The sequence below is a fragment of the Carex rostrata genome, chromosome 1, assembly GCF_964058835.1.
Source record: "Carex rostrata chromosome 1, lpCarRost1.2, whole genome shotgun sequence".
Lineage (NCBI taxonomy): Eukaryota > Viridiplantae > Streptophyta > Magnoliopsida > Poales > Cyperaceae > Carex > Carex rostrata.
This window is the reverse complement of record NC_135918.1, coordinates 8004650-8026019: the sequence shown is the minus strand read 5'-3', so window position 1 is coordinate 8026019 and position 21370 is coordinate 8004650. Positions and strand designations below refer to the sequence as shown.

At 36.6% G+C, this 21370-nt stretch overlaps 3 protein-coding genes and 1 long non-coding RNA gene across 6 annotated transcripts; 1 reads left to right on the top strand and 3 right to left on the bottom strand.

Annotated features, from left to right (window-relative positions):
• Nucleotides 1-9624: 9624 nt before the first annotated feature.
• LOC144555807 (putative serine/threonine-protein kinase At1g54610) lies at nt 9625-13866 on the top strand. 3 transcript variants are annotated; one of them, XM_078304239.1, is made up of 7 exons: nt 9627-9990; nt 10321-10608; nt 10904-11221; nt 11753-11977; nt 12247-12347; nt 12434-12560; nt 13041-13866. In XM_078304239.1, exons 1-7 carry the CDS (start codon nt 9763-9765, stop codon nt 13332-13334), a joined length of 1581 nt encoding a protein of 526 aa, XP_078160365.1. In that variant the 5' UTR covers nt 9627-9762; the 3' UTR covers nt 13335-13866. The 3 variants fall into 3 exon arrangements, with proteins under 3 accessions (XP_078160372.1, XP_078160365.1, XP_078160379.1); XM_078304253.1 differs by having other exon boundaries at nt 9850-10153; nt 10273-10608; XM_078304246.1 differs by lacking the exon at nt 11753-11977 and having other exon boundaries at nt 9625-9990.
• LOC144555845 (uncharacterized) lies at nt 11700-12392 on the bottom strand. Its single transcript, XR_013512140.1, has 2 exons — nt 12219-12392; nt 11700-12083 (listed from the first exon to the last, which is right to left on the bottom strand). It is a non-coding gene; the product is annotated as an uncharacterized LOC144555845 (long non-coding RNA).
• On the bottom strand, nt 13578-16147 carry LOC144555839 (GEM-like protein 5). Its single transcript, XM_078304271.1, has 4 exons — nt 15893-16147; nt 14954-15128; nt 14038-14312; nt 13578-13959 (listed from the first exon to the last, which is right to left on the bottom strand). The coding sequence occupies exons 1-4, from the start codon at nt 16043-16045 to the stop codon at nt 13762-13764; spliced, it is 801 nt and encodes a 266-aa protein (XP_078160397.1). The 5' UTR covers nt 16046-16147; the 3' UTR covers nt 13578-13761.
• LOC144555828 (GEM-like protein 5) lies at nt 13578-20987 on the bottom strand. Its single transcript, XM_078304263.1, has 5 exons — nt 20603-20987; nt 19418-19592; nt 18546-18820; nt 18229-18467; nt 13578-13719 (listed from the first exon to the last, which is right to left on the bottom strand). Exons 1-4 carry the CDS (start codon nt 20948-20950, stop codon nt 18270-18272), a joined length of 996 nt encoding a protein of 331 aa, XP_078160389.1. The 5' UTR covers nt 20951-20987; the 3' UTR covers nt 13578-13719; nt 18229-18269.
• Nucleotides 20988-21370: the final 383 nt, after the last annotated feature.

Below are 21370 nucleotides of genomic sequence, written 5' to 3'. Positions count from 1 at the left end.
TCAAATTAAAACAGCGTTGCGTTAAAATAGCGATGCGTTAATTAATGACAAATTAATAAATTATCGTTATTAGCGGACAGTTAAACTCAATTAAACCAGTTCAAGAATAGGCTCGGATTTGGTGGCTCGGAGTACCAGAACATTTCTCTAAAAAAAAATGAGAGGGGTACTACTCCAGCGGAGAAAGATACCACTACCATTACCATTTTAGTTTTGTTTTTTTTATAGAAAGATACCATTACCGTTTTAATTTTTTTTATTAAAAGTTGTAGACAATTATATTGATTTAAAGAATTACAAGTTAGTTGTTACAAAATATTAGATAATGAGTGTCTTCAAAAATATATAGCTATAAACAAACTAAAAACGCACAGGAGATATGTGCATCATGTAGACACAAATTTGATCATCCTTGCTTGATTGTAAATATAGAAGCCTAGTGATTGTTTCATCTGTGCGCAACCGAGAAGGCATTTAATCAAGCCAGACCGGAAACTAAATCAACCGAATTAGGACTGTCACCACTCAGAGAAAAAGAAGGCATTGAATCAAACCAGACTGAGAACTGAATTAACCAGATTAGAACAATCACTACTCAACTGAGAACGAGCTGAATCAAACTGGAATGGAAACTGTATTAACCGGAACAGGACAATTATCACTCAAAGAAGAAGAAGAATGAGAGAATGAATGAGACAACGTCTTTGCATCATCGTAATCAGCAACAACCACAAAACACGTACCTTGTTCGTATATAGCTATAGGAGATACTACGGAAGGAGTGAGACGAATTCACAACACCCTTATTTGAATCCAGAGAGTCGAGACGGATTAAAAAACAGTGACCAGATCCGTTAGATACCTACTCGGTTTTGATTGATTCATGATAAATATTTGTATTATACTATTATTTTTGTTTCTCTCTTTTGTTCTTCGTTTCATTGTGAAAAAATTGAAAAGGATCTCGTACAGTTGTACTCTGATTTTTCAGTTGCATTAAGAGGCTTCTAACCAATTCTGCTCCAGGTCCGAGCTTAATCAAATTACTTTTATTTCTATTAGAAAATCGACCAGGTACTTGGTACTTTGAGATTGGTATAGTGGAGTGTCAAGTATTCCTTTTGTTCTGTTTCTCATTTATTCAACAACATTTGAATTATGGTGAAATTCGGAGCTAAAAAACAAAGAAAAGCGCTGTTATAAAATTGCTCGTAGAACTCAGTGTTCTTATTTTCTTTTTTTGTTTCCGAAAGAATTGAAGTGTACATAACAAGAGACCGAAAAGTTGAAATTAGAGTAGAGCTAGGGTGTTCTTAAGTTGACCAATTGTCTTGGTGAATTCAAGTCTAAAACTCATTGAATCGATCTTAAATAACGAATCTAAACCGTTGAAACCTGCCTACCTTACGAGTGATGCGTCTACATATAATTTTTTTTAAGTTTTTAATTAATTTTGCATAAAGTCAAGTGGTAAAAAAAAGTTCAAAAAATGAATGCATTAAAATTAATTTATTAACACTCTGATTTTGACCGCTTGACTTTATACTAAATTAATTCGAATGTTTAAAATTTTCACACATAGACGCATCACTCGTAAGATAGGCGGATTTCAACGGTTTGGGTTCGTCATTTAAAACTAATTCGATGAGTTTTAGACTTGAGTAATTTTATATTTAAGTTCACTAAGAAGCATGGTAAACTTAAGGACACCCTAGTTCTACTATTGAAATTATATAGGAATTTTTGAATGATTAGTATTGAAATTGTAAAGACATAGTATGACCTTTATACTCAAATCCAAACATTCAACATTCAACATGACCTTTATACTCAAATGTACTTGGATGGCAAATTTTACAAATTTTTTACTAATTTTTTGAGACATACAAAATCACACTATTTTTGAATGGTCCATAATTTTCTAAAAATAATGATTTTGTACTTGTCTTAAAAAATAGCAAAAAAATTTAAAAAATATATAAAATGCTGTATTCAAGCACATTTTAATATGAAGATCGTATTAAGTGGTTTAGATCGACTGTTTAAACTTTGAAAATAGAAATAACGATGTTGGGGCATGATAGAGCACAAAACCAATGAAGCATGTTGACCCTACTCTTCTTTAACATATTTATAAAATGAGGAGGGTTCAAATGCCTCCATGTTTTTGTGCCTCCATCATGCCTCCATCTCTCTCCATCATTTTCAAAGTTCAAACAGTTGATCCGAACCGCTCAATCTAACCTCCATACTAAAATATGTTTGGAGACCAAATTTTATATTTTTAGAAATTTTTTTACTATTTTTTTAGATAGGTACAAAATCAGTAAATCTGAACCATCTAAAAACAGTATTTTTGTACCTATCTAAAAAAATAGTAAAAAAATTCCTAAAAATATAAAATTTGGTCTCCAAACATATTTTAGTATGGAGGTTAGATTGAGCGGTTCGGATCGACTGTTTGAACTTTGAAAATGATGGAGAGAGATGGAGGCATGATGGAGGCACAAAAACATGGAGGCATTTGAACCCTCCTCTTTATAAAATAGTGTATGGAATCATCAACCTTTAGTACGGGATCAGTAGAATTGAGAGATGAGATGATATTAACATGGCACAAGAAAAAAGACAGTGCAGAGATGGTAAGATGGATTTCATGGCGGAAGATGGAAAGAGGACATTAAAAAGGAATAGAAAAATATTGTTAAATTGGAATGGAGATAGTAGATATTGTGATTTTTTTGATAAAAAAAATAACTATTTCAAACATTTAGATTGGCACACTAGAAATTTTCCTTTTGTGTGTGTGTGTGTGTGGGGGGGGGTTTTTTTTTTTTCCGGTTAAACGCCTTAAATAATATAAAGGAAAGAATCTTCACTGACGCGCATTAAATACATCACAACTTTATTCAAGTTGTTTTAAAATCACCGGCTCACTAAAAAATAATAGATAAAAAAAAAGTCACGAGAGATGGTGTCAGTAAGTTATTTATAACGTATCATTATTCTCATAAAAAAATAACAAATAATTATAAGATTATAAAAAAATATGAATGTATGGTTAATTGGTTATATATCTAAAAAGTACTTAATAAGTTACCTTTCACAAAAGTATTTTGTAAAATGTTTATATATTTCATTTTAACATGTATAATTATGATACATTTCATGATATGGAGGGATTCTCTTTGTACTCCGTATCAGTGTTGTAAATAACAGTATGCAGTCGTCGGACATATATGATACTGTCAAGCAATTAATCAGAAATAATTAGAAATAATTGGTAATAATCAGCCAATTAGTTGGAAAAATCTATGACGATTTGGTCATCGCCAAAGACTAATCGGCCGATTAATCGGTCGAAAAAACATTTTTTACAACACTGCTATGTACCATCACCAAATAAGTTTTGAAAATTAGGAATATAAAAATATTTAATATAACTGAATGTAATATTTTAAAAAATGTTATAATATTTACATGATATAAAATAATTTAACATAGAGTTACTAAATATTCAAAGAATAATATTTTATTAAAAGTAATTAATTTAATGTCAGAAAATACAGTCATTGTTTATTTATTATGTATTAAAAACAGCTAATTAAAATTTATGTGTTCCTGTTAAGCAATTTAATTAGTCAGATCACCACATTTCTCAAAATAAAAGAAAGAAAAAAAGAAAGAAACACTGAGTCTCTGGTCGATTCTCTTTGATCCCGAGTAGATCAGAGTTTGCTGTTCGGAGAACTGTAGCGGATGTAAAAAGTCGTCAGAGAAATAAATGCTTGTCCGCAGCGGACTGGTGAGGGTAATAAATGAAATGATCAGTAAAATTTAATTATCACGACACGTGGCATGATTACAGTGGTCGACAGAGGAGGAATGCTGTGTCAGTTTCCCAACACGACGATTGCGGTCTCTCCCGGCAAAAGTAGTTGCGTTTAAACATCCCTAGCTATTGCCCTTATTCTTATAACAATTCACGAAATTGCCATCTAAGTCGGTTAAATACTTAGATGTGATGTTAACGGTCAGTTGACTCAGTTCAACTTCTTTTGTTGATTACTATATTTGAGTATTCATAAATTTTATTAATAAAAACTAATTAATTTTAGATCAATATGCTGCAAAAAAATGGCATATCTTAATTATTTGATAAAAATAAACTCAGCTTATATAGTGAGTGAAATGACCAAATATTATTATAATTAGAATAATCTGTGGTAGAGATTTGTTCCCGGGTAGGGTACGGGTACCTCGGGTAAATCCGAGACGGGTAACGGGTAGGACGGGTAGGACGGGTACTCGGGTAGGCGGGTACTCGGGTAGGACGGGTACGGGTAGGCAGTTTTTTTTTAAAACTCTACCCTATCCGTTTCATACCCGTGCCCGTCTCGGATAGGGGTAACGGGTACCTCGGGTAGGGTCCGGGTATTTTTTTTTTTTTTTTTTTTTCTTTCTGTTTTTTGTCTGAACTGGCGGGATTTTTTGAAAAATTTTGAATTTCAAATTATAACGGGTTAACGGGTAAAGGGGTGCGGGTACAACGGGTAAAAGGGTGAGGGTACAGGTACAACGGGTCCGGGTAGGCGGGTTTCGGGTACGAGTACGGCAGGTACGGGTTGGGCGGGTTTTATTTTCAAATGATGGTGTCTGGTCCGTCTCAAACCCGTACCCGTTTACCCGCCTATACCCGGGCACGGGTACGAGTACCTCGGATAACGGATACGGGCGGACCGGGTTCGGGTAACCCGTTAGGGGTTTTAGCAGAACTCTAATCTGCGGTACATCATATTTGAGGAAGGAAGAAAAAATATTATAAGTTAATAATTTCAATATTCAATTTATTATTGTTTCTGGTGAGAAATAATACATAAATTAGATCATACTACGACTAAAAACTAAAAATTATATTTTCTTTGTTTAGTATCTCTAAAATTTAATATTAATGACACTTTTCACTTTTAATATTTGCTATTAAGTTATTTTTTTGACAATTCTCAATTTTAATATTTGCTGATATTTTCTTCTCTTCTTCTTTTTAATTATAACCTTGCAAAAAGTAAAAGCAACCTTATTCTTAGTGTGCTTTTCAAAATTCTCAAACACATGTTGAGAGCAGTAGCGGTGAGCACACTCCCCTTTTTCTCCACACCAACCCAAAACATCTTGAACAAACACTTTTTTATGCCCTTGTGTCGGTCAGATATCACACACATGTATCTGTTTCACCTAATTACAAACTCCTGCACCCACTCCATGAACCATCCCCAATTCTCAAAATCCTCGTTCTCTACCAGTCCAAATGCTAACGGGATTAACTGGTTCTCTGCATCATATCCGGTTACAATTAACAGCTTACCCCTGTATTTGCCAGACAAGAAACAAGCATCGATACTGATGACAGGTCTGAGGTGACCGACTGTGGCAATACATGGTCCCATGCCCGTGCTGCTCTCATGAAAAAATGATACCCTGGCTTAGTTGTTGGTTTTGAAACAATTTTATATTGGGTTTCCGGATTTGTTCTTTTTATTGCCTCCAACAAAGGGACAATCATGTTGGGGTTTCGGGGTGGTATAACCAAAACCCCTTTTAGGCTTAAGTTGCGGAATGACCGTAGAACAAAAATTTCTACGGCCAACTTAAGCTCAGGATTAAACGGGGTATGTCAGGAAACTTTCCAAGGCGGTCCACCTTCAGTATTCCTTTGGCATCAAAATCCAATTTAATCCTTTTACAGATCTACTCCATGATTGATTTCTAAAACTTTAATTTACTTACAAATTAAATAGATTAATATAACATATTTATACCTTGTTTCCAAATCACAGTTGGAATGCAGACCGAGCGAGTAGAGCCTCACCAGGGAAGGAATCGACTCGGAGTATCACACGTGTGATACCTCTATCGGTTATCCACCAGGACTAACCGGAGAGCGGTTTATTTCTTCTGCCAGAAATACCGTAAACCGCGGAATTCTGCAAAAACACTATTCACGGGGAAAAGACGAAAACCCGTAAACACGAATTTTCGGTTGCTCAGTTTCATCAATATGCAAAACTGACATACCGCTAAATTCGGTAAAACACTATTCATCGATCCCGTAAATATTCTCCACAATAACCCGCAAGATTATACATCAACTACGTATGACTTTCTTTTCTCAACCGAAACACTATTTGGGAGAGAAACCGAGAAAGAGAGAAAATACCGATTCGTTTCTGCACGAAAAGATACATGTGAATGTGCATATGTATATATGTGAATATATCTTTCTCTCTCTACCCCTCCACCCCTATTTATAGTGTTTAGATTCGGTTGCAAAAGACCAAAATGCCCTCCAAGTTCGGCCTATTTACAAGATATGCCATTGACACCTCATCCTTTTATATGTGAAATGACCAAAATACCCCTTCCACACCCTTCCACATTCTTCTCCATGCTTCTACACATGCAAGGTGGCATAGGTGTGAAATGACCATTTTGCCCTTGTGGATAGGATTGATGACATGTCATCTGGATAGGATCAATGACGTGTCATGCGGATAAGCACGAATCTGAAAAGACCCGAATGCCCTCGGCCCGAACACAAATAATATTCGTATAATTATTCTGAACAATTATATATATATTTTTCTTTCGGTTATTTGTTTCGGTATCGATGACGTGTCATCTGGATAGGATCGATGACGTGTCATGCGGATAAGGACGAATCTGAAAAGACTCGAATGCCCTCGGCCCGAACACAAATAATATTCGTATAATTATTCTGAATAATTATATATATTTTTCTTGCAGTTATTTGTTGTTTCGATAATTTATACAATGTGTCCTGCACATTTATAAATTAACCGGTTAACTTTTATACAACGTGTCATACACGTTTATAAATTAACCAATGTTTTTGCTTGTTATTTTTACATAACATTTATAATTTAATTATAACACGTATAATTAATTATAACCATCTTAATATTAATTATAATCAATTTATAATTAATCAGTAAGATTCTCCGAGTAGCTCCTATATGGTGTGACCCAATAGAATCTGTGTTATGTTGGTAAACAGAGTTAAAACTGTTTTAACTTCTGTTAGTCATGGGTGGCATCTGGCAACACATCATGACCATCCAATTACACAGATGATGCTGTACTGTACAATATCACGATCCAGTAAACAATTTACTTGTGTCTGTTCTTCTGTCTCATAGCTATCAGATTAGTTTCAAGGTAGATGTGTGTCATCCTTGCTAACTTAATCTTTTCTTGATCTTGAGCAGATTATCAAATATAATTACTCTTGTAACTATACCGCTAGCAGATAATCTTACTCTATCAAGGGGCCCAGTGATGCTATAGCTCGTATAGAGATACGAGGGACAAATAGTATTCTTGGTAAACTATCACTTCCTCAGCTAAGCTATACATATGGAAAAGCTACCGTTATGACTGCTTTTTACGGACAGCGGTGGATAACAATCACACATACATATTTCTCAGTGGGAACGATAAATACCTCATACTGTAGAACGTGACACTGAATGAAAACATAAATGACACGAACACAATTCTATTTAATGTTTCATTCGGGGTCTGTCAAATACCATGTTCCTAGAACATGTATCTATGTGATTAAAATGACATCTCGTGTCAGGTGGTTTGTAAAACTTAACCATCTTTTAATCCACATACTAACCTTATAGCGGTAATTAGTGTTCCTGCTAATTACCTTGGTCAGTGACCTTTTAAGAGTATATATCATCTATATTATGGAGTTTCACAATTTCAGTCATGAACTCGAAATGATCCATAAATTCAATAATACTCAAGGCAACAAAATGATATTAATCATCCAATTCATGAACAAAGCTTTATGATAAATTATCGTATTATTGACTTCTAGATTATTACAAACTAACAAATCAGCCAGTAAGACCCCTCCCAACTACAAAAGGCCCGAGTAATTGCTAACTCCTTACCACGCTATAATTTGTTGTACTTTGGAACAATGCCCTCATACCTTTCAGCTCATAAGTCAGCGACTGCCCGGATAGAAATATCAGCATTTTTTTCCAATGACAATTTCATACAGTTGGCGACCATAGCGGACGTTAACTGTGCATGATCTAACCTGGATGCCAATGCGTGGCATGTGTGCTTAGACATATTCTTTGTGATGGCCCAAGTATTACTAAAGCCTGTAGCCCTCGCAACCAACGCCCACCTGCACCAGGCGCTAACACATTTGTACCTTAGCCTGGTGATATCGCTGTGTGTATTTTTTATCTCCTTATTTTGTTTGATGTGCCAGTGGTTAATTGCATCTTTCATCTTATCCTTGCTGTCATATGTCATCTCCTTAGACAATTCATGTCTTTCTCCCTTTTAATTTACAAAAGAAACAACAAAAATTAAACAACATCAATTTAATAACAATAATTTAATAATTAAATTAAATATAAATATAAATTAATAGCATACCTCACATGTCCCAAAAAAAGAGCTATCGGCCTCTTCAAACCCTGATGTGTCTTGAAATTGCTTAAATGGATGTCTTTCCCCACAACCCAATATAGGCCACTTCTGCCTACCAAGCACAGGAATACCAGTATCCTCATCACTGTGATATGATACCCCACCGTCCCTATTATCATCCCAATTAGCCTCTACCTTCCTTTCTTCAGGATCCTCGTCCGTATTGTCAGCATAATAAAGCCGTTTTGGGGTTTCAAATCGGTCCCTTTCAGATTGGACTTGGCTAGATGACGAGGATGGAATCTGAGATCGACCCCTGTCAGATTGGACCCTACTAGGACCCGCTACAGATGGGGCCCGGCTAGGACCCGTTACAGATTGCTCGAGCCCCAAACCCTGAGTCAACTGCAACAATTGTCTAGTGTTCTATCTGGAGTTATGTCTAGGGTTTTGTCTGGGGTTGGCTACCACATATAACTCTAGGAACTTGAAAGGAGTGGTCATATTCATTGTCATTTAGACATATAACCCCCAACTGCTATCGTCTTGTACCGAAAGCTGTTGGAACCATGTTTGGTTGCCTTGACCAATATTGATCTTTGTGGTAATTACCAGTTTATAATTACAGTGGCCAATATCGAGTTGTTGGTACACTTCCCTATTTATACCTCTAAAATTCAAACATAAGTCGATATTGGCGAGTCGAGAAGAATTAAGGATGCAAATATGCAATAACCCAATGGCAAAGGTGTAATTTTTTGCCATGTCTTAGTCCGTGGTTTTCCACTTTTCCTCCATCTCCATTTTATTCTTCACGCATGTGCTACCAGAGGGATTTAAGTCCTCTGCATTAACTCAAAAAGGAATTTTTTTAGTTAATGTATATGAACCGTCCAATCAGATTTAAGATTCGTGCTCATTAGATCCGCACTAATATTAAAGACCCCTTATATTATAGGCGGGTCTGGATGGGCTCCATTTACAATCAGACGGTAACTCAAAAGATGCTCTTTTGAGTTAATGCAGACGATGCGGGCTCGAAGCCGGAGGTAGGCCGTACCAACTAAAACATAGTAAACGGAATCAATCTCCTTCTCGTCTCTCTCTCTCTCTTCTCTCTTCTCTCTTCTCTCTTCTCTGTGACTTAGACTAAGGCACGGACCTAGTTACAAGTTACAGCACCCAAAAACGAATGTGAATCACTTCACTTACACAATTCACACCACCCTCTTTTTCTAAAACCTCTTCTCCTCAAGACGTCAACCCTCAAAAGAATTCACTATGGGTTGTATCCTCAGCACCAAATTTAACCTCCATCCGACCAAACACAGCCCCGCCACCGCCACCGCCTCTGCCCCGACCGTCGCCGTCGTACCTCCAGACCTGACGACCTTCCGTCGGTCACCTGGAGACCCTGTTGGATGGCCTCCGTGGCTTCTGACCTTTGCTGGAGAGGCATTGGCCGGCCTCACCCCTCGCCGTGCCGACTCATTTAAAAAGCTCTCTAAGGTACTTGTATATTTGCAAAAGTTCACAGAGGAAAATTCTATAGTTGTGGACCCACAATTCAGTGATTCGGTTTTGGAAATTATTCTACTGTTCTTGTAAAGGAAATTGGAAAATAATGCAAAATTCTTAATCTTTGTTATTGCGAAGCATGCATGTTTAGTCGGTAACTGTCGAGATACTTACAGTTAGATTTATAACTTTAGTTTGTTGCATGATATAATATATTATACTGTTGAGTGTTGTCTGTGTTGAGAACCCTTTGCTTGTACAGTGTTATACCAGTTGGTCCAGTACTAAATTCTGATCACATTTTTCTTGTCCCTGTGCCAGATTGGTTCTGGTACATATAGCAATGTATACAAAGCAATGGAGATGGACACGGGGCGGATTGTGGCAATGAAGAAGGTGCGGTTTGAGGCGGGAGAGAAGGAGAGTATTCGATTTATGGCAAGAGAGATAGAGGTCCTGAGACAATTAGGGGACCACCCTAATATTGTAAAATTTGAAGGGGTGGTGGTATCCCGTGTGTCACAATCACTGTATCTCGTTTTTGAATACATGGAGCATGACCTTGCTGGTTTAGCCGCTGCTCCAGGTTCAAATTTCTCTGAACCTCAGGTAAATTTTGGAGCATCCGGCTGTTTATATAATTCTACTTGGTTTATTACATGCTTAAGTAGGATTGCTGGTGTTTGTTGTATTATGACAACAATGGGATTGCTGGTGTTACAACTCTAATTTTTTGCAAATCCTTTAAAATAACTCTTCATTGTAGCATTCAGTTACATGATTTTGCTGTTTTTTATGATCATTAATGGCCAAGACCAGTAACAAGCATGTATTTGCTTCAGTAATATTGTCATTTATTTTACTTGGTTATTTATTTTTTTATATGATGAAAACTTATTAACAGATAAAATGCTACATGAAACAACTATTTAGTGGCCTAGAGCATTGCCACAAACATGGGGTGCTACATCGGGACATAAAGGGCTCCAATTTGCTCATAAATGATGAAGGGGTCCTCAAAATTGCTGACTTTGGGTTGGCTGTTACCTTTGAGCCAGATGGGAAGCAAGCCATGACTAGCCGGGTTGTGACCCTCTGGTATCGGGCACCTGAACTGTTGCTCGGGTCAACCCGCTATGGTGTTGGGATCGACTTGTGGAGTGCTGGCTGCATTTTAGCAGAGTTGCTTACAGGGAAACCTATCTTACCAGGTCGAACCGAGGTATTTATCATGCATAAATACATAATAGTTGTTTGTAGTCTTGGTTGGGGTTGGTACCAGAACAATACCAGGAGACATGGGCAATACATCCCTAATTAGTGCAGTTTTGATCTGGTAGGCACTAATTATATTTTCCCCTGTTTCTTTTTTGAGTTCAAATCAGAATCAAATCTACTTTCGAGTCTTAACCTTCAAATCTAAATTCATACTCAAGCAGCACTGGACCAACATGGTAGTTATGGTACAGTACCAAAATTCAATAAATATCTATTATTATTTTCCCCTTTCTTCCCTTGGTTCCATTGTTCTTTCTTTTTTCCTCTCGTTTCTTTTTGTTTGTGTCTGGTTTCACTGTTTCTTCTTCTCTAGATGATATATCTGAATCAAATTAATTGGCACCAACAAAATGCAATATATTGGTAATAGATGTAGCCAGCACCATGGATCTCCCTGATATCCCAAGAAAAAAGATCAATCAAAGAGAAATCATGCTTTATTAGGGCTATTATTTGATAATCATACCCATGACAGGTAGAGCAATTGCATAGAATATTCAAGCTATGTGGGTCCCCCTCTGAGAAGTACTGGAAAAAATGGAAGCTGCCGCATGCAACTATTGTTAAGCCCCAAGAACCTTACAAGAGATGTATATCCGACATATTCAAAGAATTTCCTTCGTCTGTCTCCCTCATAGATAAGCTCCTCTCTATCGATCCGTCAGATCGTGGGACCGCCACCGATACTCTAAGTAGTGATGTATGTCAAGTTTGTTCTCTCTCTCTCTCTCTTCTCTATATCATTAATCATCTCGGGTTTTAAATTCGCTGATTATATCAGAATGTTAGATAATCTTGGTAACAATCTGTTCGGTATGTAGATACCATAATTAGGCCTCAATTGTGCAGTTGTGTCTTAGGAAAACATCAGTAAATGCAGAAGTAAAGCTGCAATTACCTTCAACTTCCAATATGTAACCAAAATAAGTTTCATTTTTTACCTTAAATGGTGCCATTTAAAAACTGCAGTTTTTCACAACAATGCCATACGCATGTGAACCGTCAAGCTTGCCAAAGTATCCGCCAAGCAAGGAGATGGACGCCAAACTGAGGGAAGAGAAATCTAGAAGGTCTTAGCAACAAATTTTACATTTAACTCATCATGGTGACACGCAATGTATAATTTCCTTATTGAATAATGCATTTATGTTTGTAGGCAAAGAGAGCTTGATAAATCAGGAAACAATAGCGAAGCTTTTGGAAAGCAAAGAGCTCCCCGCTACAGGCGAAGCAAGGCAGTCCCTGTCCCAGAGGCAAATGCCGAGCTACAAGTCAACTTGCATGTAAGTCAACCCTCCGATACCAAAATATACTGTGATATCCTCTCAAATATAATAATGTTTTGTATTGGTACCAATTGTATCTGTTAGGAGAAAACATTTTTTCGGTTATTAATTCCTCTTAATATTATTTTGTATGTAGATCAACTTGCTTTTGCTGTGTCGTAGGATTACTATATACATGTCCTTCCCATATCAAGGATTGTGATTATCCTATAAATACAACAATCTCTTGCATTGGTACTAACCATAGACTGAAAGGAAATTTTTTCCTGTGATAAAATAAAATAGCCCCTTTTCTTCTTGGTTCAGATCACGAAACTGCTAATTTCTTGTTTAATTTATCTTCCATGCCTAGTGTCATGTTGGACAACTTGCATCCGGAACTCCACTCCACATTAGTTCCTCTGACAAAGAACTCAATTTATGGCAAAATTACCCTTCAACTTGGTTTTTTTTTTAATATTTCCTTTTCATTTGCAGAGACAAATGTACCGTGTTAACGGTACAAGCAAGAGTGAGAAGTTCCCACCACCTCACCAAGATGGTGGGTCAGGGGTCAAATTGGACAACTTACATGGCGGGCCACTGTCCTTTATTGCTAGCAATGCATCTCTCATCTCCACAGATTTTGAGACAAAAATTGGGAAATCCAGGAAAGTTGGTCCTGATTCACATAATTTGATGAAAAGTTTAATGTTGGATATAGCTAGAAGCGGTAGATTACATATGAGGGGTAATCCAAAAGAATTGAATGTGTCAAATGAAGGCAAATGAGAGTTGTTTTTCAATTTCAGTGTTTTGCGTTTTGTAAAGTCAAAAGGTTTTGTACAGCTTATCAGAAATCTATGTATTAACTGGTGAGGTTAGCAGGTATTATAGTTTGTTAGGGATCTGATGGTTGAAAAAGAAACTGCAGCAGTTTCATTTGCATTGTTTACTTAGTGATTGCTTTTGCGAACTGCTATACCATTTGGAGGAGTAAAGAAAACCCCAATACTTAGTTTGAACTCACAGTCAGAACCAATGTCTTATATATTCATATCAAAGTTAAAATCTCAAAAACATATATTACAATCCCATGATGACAGCAGAAACAGATCCAAAGCAACATACAAAACAAACACTAACAGAAGCACTAACAAGCCAAATATACAGAAAACTAGAGTATCAGCCTAGCGAGATGAAAATGCCGTGGCACATCCTAAGCAACATCTTTGGTTGTAGCATTGTAGTTCGCCACAGAATCGTGCAGATTCTTCACGGCTTTGTCATAACTGACAAAACCCATGAACCAAAATTCATGCCCGTCGACCGTCACAATATCTATATATTTCTCTGGTGGCGTCTCTTTCATTGTTATCGGGTGCACATGTGCTATTTTCTCAAGAGGCACCACTACCTGACCAATAGAACATGTGTCACAAACAGAGTCATTTGAAAATTGAACTTAGAAATGGAGATGCACAGCCATACATACCTTGTAGTAGCTCCATGAGACCTGGCCAGAAGGAGCGGTGAAGGAGAGGGGGCGGTCGCTACAAAAGGCAACATTGCGATTGGTGAGGTAGAGAGTACCAGCAACGGGGCCAGTAGAAGTGGAGAGGTAGCATGCGAAGGTCTTTTTGAGGTGCTCAGACGGGTCAGAATTGAAGGTTTGTTTGTATAGGGATTCAAAGCCACCTCCACTCAATGCCTTGGCAGTCAAGCTGAGTTTTCCCATTGCTGCCTCTGGGGCCGATGGTGCGATTTTTACTGAAAGGGAAAAACTAAAATTAGATGCAAATATCCTGAACCACTTGTTTTGACCATTTTTTATCCATTGTATTAATGCATAAACATTGTAATGTACGTGTATTGTTCTGTATCATGTTATTGTACATTCAAAGAAATTTTTTGTTATCCATTGTATTAATAAAGCATAAACATTGTAATGTACGTGTATTGTTTTGTATCCACTTGTCATACATTTACAATGTAACACCCTTGTTTATATAGAAATTTTTAAAATTTTACATAAACAATTGAATATCACTAAAGTAAGGGTGCAAACGAACAAAAATTAATCATCAGCTATCATTATATTGTTAGTCAAAATGTATCAAGAAATTATAAATCTTAATAAAATATTAAAGTAGATAATCACTTTTAGGTTTGTAATAACTAAAATTTTATATTATGCTTCAAAGTCCAAATCAAAATAATATATGGACCTCCGGAATGGATAATTATCCGAATCCGTATCCATTTTCACAATAAAACCATATTCGTATTCATATCTAGATATAAACAAATAATATCCGAACCATTTACACCCCTACACCAAAAGCCTGCAACTAAGATTTTTTTTTTTTTCAAAAGGAATGTTGCATAGAAAAGGGAAGAGAGTTGCATACAATTATGCCAAATGTTGGTGGCGAGTTCTTCGGCACTCTTCGTCCAAGTGTTAAAATAGTCTAAAATGTGCTCCATCGGGCTTAGATTCGGCTTGTAATTCTGTTGCAATGGTTCTCTCAGTACATAAGATGGGAGCTCCTCGTCAGACTCTCTCGCCTTCCACTGTGCCGCCTCCTGTTTTTCATGTTGTGTGGTATTAGTAAAACATTCATTGTAATTTATTTTATTTGGAGTGGAATTCATTCAAGTATATAGACCTGATTAAATTGTATTCTTTCTCTTTCATTTCTGATTGGTACCAAATCTACACTGTAAATTAAATTAATTCTCATCTAATCTAATTAAATAAAATACCCATTGACAAACTCTCTTGACACCTTCAAAGAATTGATAACTACACTAATTTCTCTCTAAAATAATCAAACAAATGATTTAATTAACTTTTTTATAACTCATCATATATTCAAGGGTAAATTTCGCTGTAGGTCACTAAACTTTGTTATTTGTCACGAATTGTTCACTCAAATTTGATTTGTCCCTTTTGAGTCACTCAACTTTGTTATTTGTCCCAATCAAGTCTCTCTATTTTTTCCATCCAAAATTTTAACGGAATATGCTAATTCCGTTAGTATTTTGGATGGAATGTGCTAATTCCGTTAATATTTTGGAGGGAATGAGTATATTCCGTTAATTTTTTGGACTGAATAGGAATATTCCGTTAAATTTTTGGATGGAAAATTATAGAGGGATTTGATTGGGACAAATAACCAAGTTTAGTGACTTAAAATGAACAAATCAAACTTGAGTGATCAATTCGTGACAAATAATTTAGTGACCTCCAGCGAAATTTACCCTATATTCAATTACTTAGAAGGAAATCATAATTGCCTCAAAAATCAATAACAAAATTAGTAAAAAGCAACAGTTTAGAAGCATGCCTGATTCTGCGGGTGGGCCATCGGTGCGGCTGGTGCACCCATCTCCTTGGTGCCCCATTTTTGTGTCTCAGTGCTCTGTACTTCTTCTTTCTTCGTTACGTCTTTGCCCTCCATTTGTGCTGCTTCTTTCTTTGTTACGTCTTTGCCCTCCATTTGATAAAGTGATAATAAATGACTTAAGACTAGAATGAATTGAGGAAGAGGGATTTGCAGTGTTGGTTCTGAGAGAGCAAAGGCAGGGGAGTGGTGATTTATATGCAATACGGTAAACAGAAAGATTACAGCGCGATTTGGATTATGTATTAATTAATTATTTTTATTTTTTGCAGTCGGCAACTGAGAGCGGTCTAATGCACCGACGAAGCATAGAATACTTCCAAGTATCCGACCTCCGCGTTTTAAGAATTCGTACGACGTCTTTACGTTTCTTTTATTATTTTTCTTACGACGTGGCACCTGGAGACTTCCACTGGAAGATAACGTGTCCAAATCAGAGTTTTGCAATTCAAAACGACCTGCTACAATTATCAAGAATCAAGAACCTTCTATTTCTATCCTGCTAATTCTTTTTTGAAAGATAGTGATGAAAGGATAAATTGCAAGTTAAGAAATTGATTGGTTGATGCGTCCTTGATTAGTCGGCGTTACACTTAATTGAAATTAATTGGGCCTGATTAAATCATTTGGGCCTGGCTAAAGGAATATACATGAGGAGTAAGGCTTGGGTGCTATGGATAGAATAGAGGGCTACGTGCTACGGTTCAATATTTGAGTTTTTAAAATTCTAACGGTTGATCCGAACTGTTTATCTTGTTCTCTATATTAATATGTGTTTGGAAACCAAATTTTACATTTTTTGAAAGTTTTTTACTATTTTTTTAGCTAGATAGAAAATCACTTGATCTAAAAAATTCTGCACCATTCAGATATTTGATTTTCTACTTATCTAAAAAAATAGTAAAAAAAAATTTCAAAAAATATAAAATTTGATCTCCAAACACTTATTAATATAAAGAACAAGATGAACGGTTCGGATCGACCGTTAGGATTTTGAAAACTCGAATATTAAGCCGTAGCACCATAGGCCTCTATGCTATCCATAGCACCCAAGCCTTACTCTATATATAAGTTAAGAAATTGGAGGTAACAACTAACAATAAGTAGGCCTGAGATCATATAAAAAGGACAAACTTGGTTTGTTATGGATGGTGATATTTTCACTGGAAATTGTTTTTAAGTTCGCTTTTTTCATGCCTCCAAAATGTCCAATAATTAATGGAAGGTATTGTTGTTTTATACAGCTTACTGGTAGTGGTATGTGTCAGATTCTCAATCAATAATCCTTGGCCAATTCCATGCAAGTTACAACAAATTTCCTTGCCTAAATAAAACCACTTTATCCATAATATGCTTATTCCAAAGGATGAGACCTCAAAAAAAAAACGAAGTTCAAAATATCTCACCCATAGTTATTGCCTTATTGGAGCCTTGGACAAAAACATACCAGATTGACTAGATTTGACTCGAGAACCAGAGATGCATAACTCAGATTCGAACTCAACAAATTTGCACAAACTGGATAAACGACAAAAATAGTCTGTGGCATTTCCAAAACCTCTTGCACAAACCAAATTCCGGACAGGCTTTTCAACCTCTTGCATTTCCTAAACGACTCGAAAAGCCTACTGATTACTGAATGATTGTGTGTCAGTGTGTGGTTCCAGTCAACCAGTTGTGGGGCCAGCATGAGGATACGGGAAAGGCACTCGATTGAGACAGACCGGTTGACATGTAGGGCCCTGAGATTGGGGCACCTGGTAACAAGCCGTTCAAGCGTTACATGTTGATCGCACGCCTGAGCCCTGAGGCATGTGAAATTGAGAGATTCAAGGCAGGTGGAGGAGTCAGGGAAGCACTCCAACCATTGGGACCCACGTTCATCCACCTTGTTTTCCTGTAAGTCAAGTTTATGCAAATGCCTCTATCCTCAAGAGAACATATAGCAGAAAGAAACAGTGTCAAAACTCCATGTTGGATGCAGAGAAAGGTACATTGCTAAATTTCAAAACTCCATGTTGGATTTGGCACAAAAGATTAAGCCAATAGCATTGACCTCTGTGTGTGCGAGTGTGTGTGTGACTACATATATTTCATTGCCAAAGTTTATGCTCATTCTCTAGTTTCTCAAATCAGAAAACAAGGAATCAGTGAAAATAGTATTTAGACTGGATGGAAAAAAATCAAGTGTTTCAATAATCGAAATATACAGAAAACTACAGTAGCACATACAAAACAAACAATAACAGGAGCACTAACAAGCCAAATATACAGAAAACTACAGTATCAGCCTAGCGAGATGAAAACGCTGTGGCACATCCTAAGCAACATCTTTGGCTGTAGCATTGTCGTTCGCCACAGAATCGTGCAGATTCTTCACGGCTTTGTCATAACTGACAAAACCCATGAACCAAAATTCATGCCCGTCAGCCGTCACAATATTTATATATTTCTCTGGCGGCGTCTCTTTCATCGTTACCGGGTGCACATGTGCTATTTTCTCAAGAGGCACCACTGCCTGACCAATGAAACATGTGTCACAAACAGAGTCATTTGAAAATTGAACTTAGAAATGGAGATGCACAGCCATACATACCTTGTAGTAGCTCCATGAGACCTCGCCAGAAGGAGCGGTGACGGAGAGGGGGCGGTCGCTACAAAAGGCAACATTGAGATTGGTGAGGTAGAGAGTACCAGCAACGGGGCCAGTGGCGGTGGAGAGGTAGCATGCGAAGGTCTTTTTGAGGTGCTCAGACGGGTCAGAATTGAAAGTTTTTTTGTATATGGATTCAAAGCCACCTCCACTCAATGCCTTAGCAGTCAAGCTGAGTTTTCCCATTGCTGCCTCTGGGGCTGATGGTGCCATTGTTACTATAAAGAGGAAAACTAAAATTAGATGCAAATATCCTGAACCACTTGTTTGGACCATTTTTTTGGTATCCATTGTATTAATAAAGCATAAACATTGTACAGTACAATGTTCTATTATATTACATTATAGCATAAACCACTTGCTGTCATACATTACACTGTAACACCCTGTTTATTTCATAATTTTCAAAATTTTACCAAAAGTAACAATTGAATATCACCATGATAGGGGTGCAAATGAACAAAAAGTGATCACTAATTATCATTTACATTGTTAGTCAAAATGTATCAAGATTATAAATCTTAATAAAAGATTAAAGTAGATAATCACTGAGATTTGTAATAAAATTTTATATTACGCTTCAAATCAAAGTGATATATGGACCTCCGGAATGGATATTATCCAAATCCATATCCTTTTTCGAATTAAACCCATATTTGTATCTGTATCCGGATACATACTTGAATACGAATACCGATCCGGATATAAACAAATAATATCCAATCCATTTACACTCCTACACCAAAAACCTGCACCTAAGAAAATAAATAAAAATAACAATGTTGCATATAAGAAAAGGGAAGAGAGGTGCATACAATTATGCCAAATGTTGGAGGCGAGTTCTTCGGCACTTTTCGTCCAAGTGTTAAAATAGTCAAAAATGTGCTCCATCGGGTTTGCATTTGGCTTGGAATTCTGTTGCAATGGTTCTCTCAGTACATAAGGTGGGAGCTCCTCGTCAGACTCTCTCGCCTTCCACTGTGCCGCCTCCTGTTTTTCATGTTGTGTGGTATTAGTAAAACATTGTAATTTATTTTATTTGGAGTGGAATTCATTCAAGTATATAGACCTGATTAAATTGTATTCTTTCTCTTTCATTTCTGTCTACACTGTAAATTAAATTAATTCTCATCTAATTAAATAAAATACCCCTGATCAAACCCTCTTGATGCCTTCAAAGAATTGACAATCCACTAATTTCTCTCTAAAATTGTTGGAACTTTATTTGAAAACTCAAAATTCCAACTCAATATTTTATATTTGATTCAAATATACAATTGTAATATTTCCAAACTTGAGGGTTCAAATGTAAATCTCATGTCCATTCATTTCATTTCCGTTAATTACTCTCTGAATTGATTCATAATAAAAGGAATAATAATTAGCCCAAAGGACACTTGAGCACCGTTTAACCTTTGATTAATTATACATTAATATTCTTTAATAGCCTTATATTTTGGATCCGTTTCTTTTTCTTATTTTCAATTTTTAATTCATAGTCTCACTCAAACAATGGGAAAATAACTCTCTCATCCCTTGATCTCTTGGATTCTCTTGGTTTTGAATCCCAACAAAAACAAGAATGATATAATTCTCCTATTCTTCCATTCAACCATTTTCATTTATCTCAATAATCAAATTCTGATCTATGCTAGATATTGCGAAGTTATCGTCAGTTGCTTCCATGGTATGCCTAAGAAGCAACAACCCCGGATTATCTTGGTTGCGGTTCCATCTTGCACGATGAGACGGAATACGCTTAAGGAAAGTGTTTCGTACACGATCCGGGTAACTCTATTTCAATTTGATTTATTTTAATTAATTTATAACTATTCAAATATTTTGAAAATTTATACCAACAAAAATAACCAGCCAAATGATTTAATCAACTTTTTCATAACTCATCAGAATATCAGATATTCAATTACTTATGAAGGAAATCATAATTGCCTCAAAAATCAATAACAATATTAGTAAAAAGCAGCAGTTTAGAAGCATGCCTGATTCTGCGGGTGGGCTGTCGGTGCGGCTGGTGGACCCATCACCTTGGTGCCCCATTTTTGTGTCTCGGTGCTCTGTGCTTTTTCTTTCTTCGTTACGTCTTTGCCCTCCATTTGTGCTTCTTCAGTCTTCGTTACGTCTGTGCCCTCCATTTGTGCTTCTTCTTTCCTCGTTACGTCTGTGCCCTCCAATTGTGGTTCTTCTTTCCTCGTTACGTCTGTGCCCTCCATTTGTGCTTCTTCTTTCCTCGTTACGTCTCTGTCCTCCATTTGTGCTTCTTCTTTCCTCGTTACGTCTCTGCCCTCCATTTGTGCTTCTTCTTTCTTCGTTACGTCTTTGCCCTCCATTTGATAAACTAGAATGAATTGAGGAAGAGGGATTTGCAGTGTTGGTTCTGATAGAGGAAAGGCAGGGGAGTGGTGATTTATATGCTAATGCAATACGGTAAACAGAAAGATTCCAGCGCGATTTGGATTATGTATTAATTAATTAATTAATTAAAATTGTTCTTTATTTGTTTATTTTTATTTTTTTGCAGTCGGCAAGTGAGAGCGGTCTAATGCACCGACGAAGCATAGCATACTTCCAACTTTACAAGTGTCCGAGTTCAGAGTTGGCCAGTTGGCCAGTTGGGTCAACAATGCCTGTGCGCCAAGTCTTTAATGTGTAAGATTACGAATTTTCATGAGTCCGCATCGTCTGCAACTCTGCATTAACTCAAAACAGCATGCTTTGAGTTAATACATATCCATCGTTCGATTATAGAT

Bases quoted from the DNA above. Each gene is read 5' to 3' on its own strand.
- LOC144555839 (XM_078304271.1), bottom strand. From the start codon at position 16,045: ATGGAGGGCAAAGACGTAACAAAGAAAGAAGCAGCACAAATGGAGGGC. The intron at 15,129-15,892 runs GCATGCTTCTAA...CATGAAAAACAG, and splicing joins TGGCCCACCCGCAGAATCAG to GAGGCGGCACAGTGGAAGGC. The intron at 14,313-14,953 runs GTATGCAACTCT...TTTCCCTTTCAG, and splicing joins CACCAACATTTGGCATAATT to TAAAAATCGCACCATCGGCC.
- LOC144555828 (XM_078304263.1), bottom strand. From the start codon at position 20,950: ATGGAGGGCAAAGACGTAACGAAGAAAGAAGAAGCACAAATGGAGGGC. The intron at 19,593-20,602 runs GCATGCTTCTAA...CATGAAAAACAG, and splicing joins CAGCCCACCCGCAGAATCAG to GAGGCGGCACAGTGGAAGGC. The intron at 18,468-18,545 runs GTATGTATGGCT...TTCATTGGTCAG, and splicing joins TCTCATGGAGCTACTACAAG to GCAGTGGTGCCTCTTGAGAA.
- LOC144555807 (XM_078304239.1), top strand. From the start codon at position 9,763: ATGGGTTGTATCCTCAGCACCAAATTTAACCTCCATCCGACCAAACAC. The intron at 11,978-12,246 runs GTATGTCAAGTT...TAAAAACTGCAG, and splicing joins CCGATACTCTAAGTAGTGAT to TTTTTCACAACAATGCCATA. The intron at 12,561-13,040 runs GTAAGTCAACCC...TTTCATTTGCAG, and splicing joins AGCTACAAGTCAACTTGCAT to AGACAAATGTACCGTGTTAA.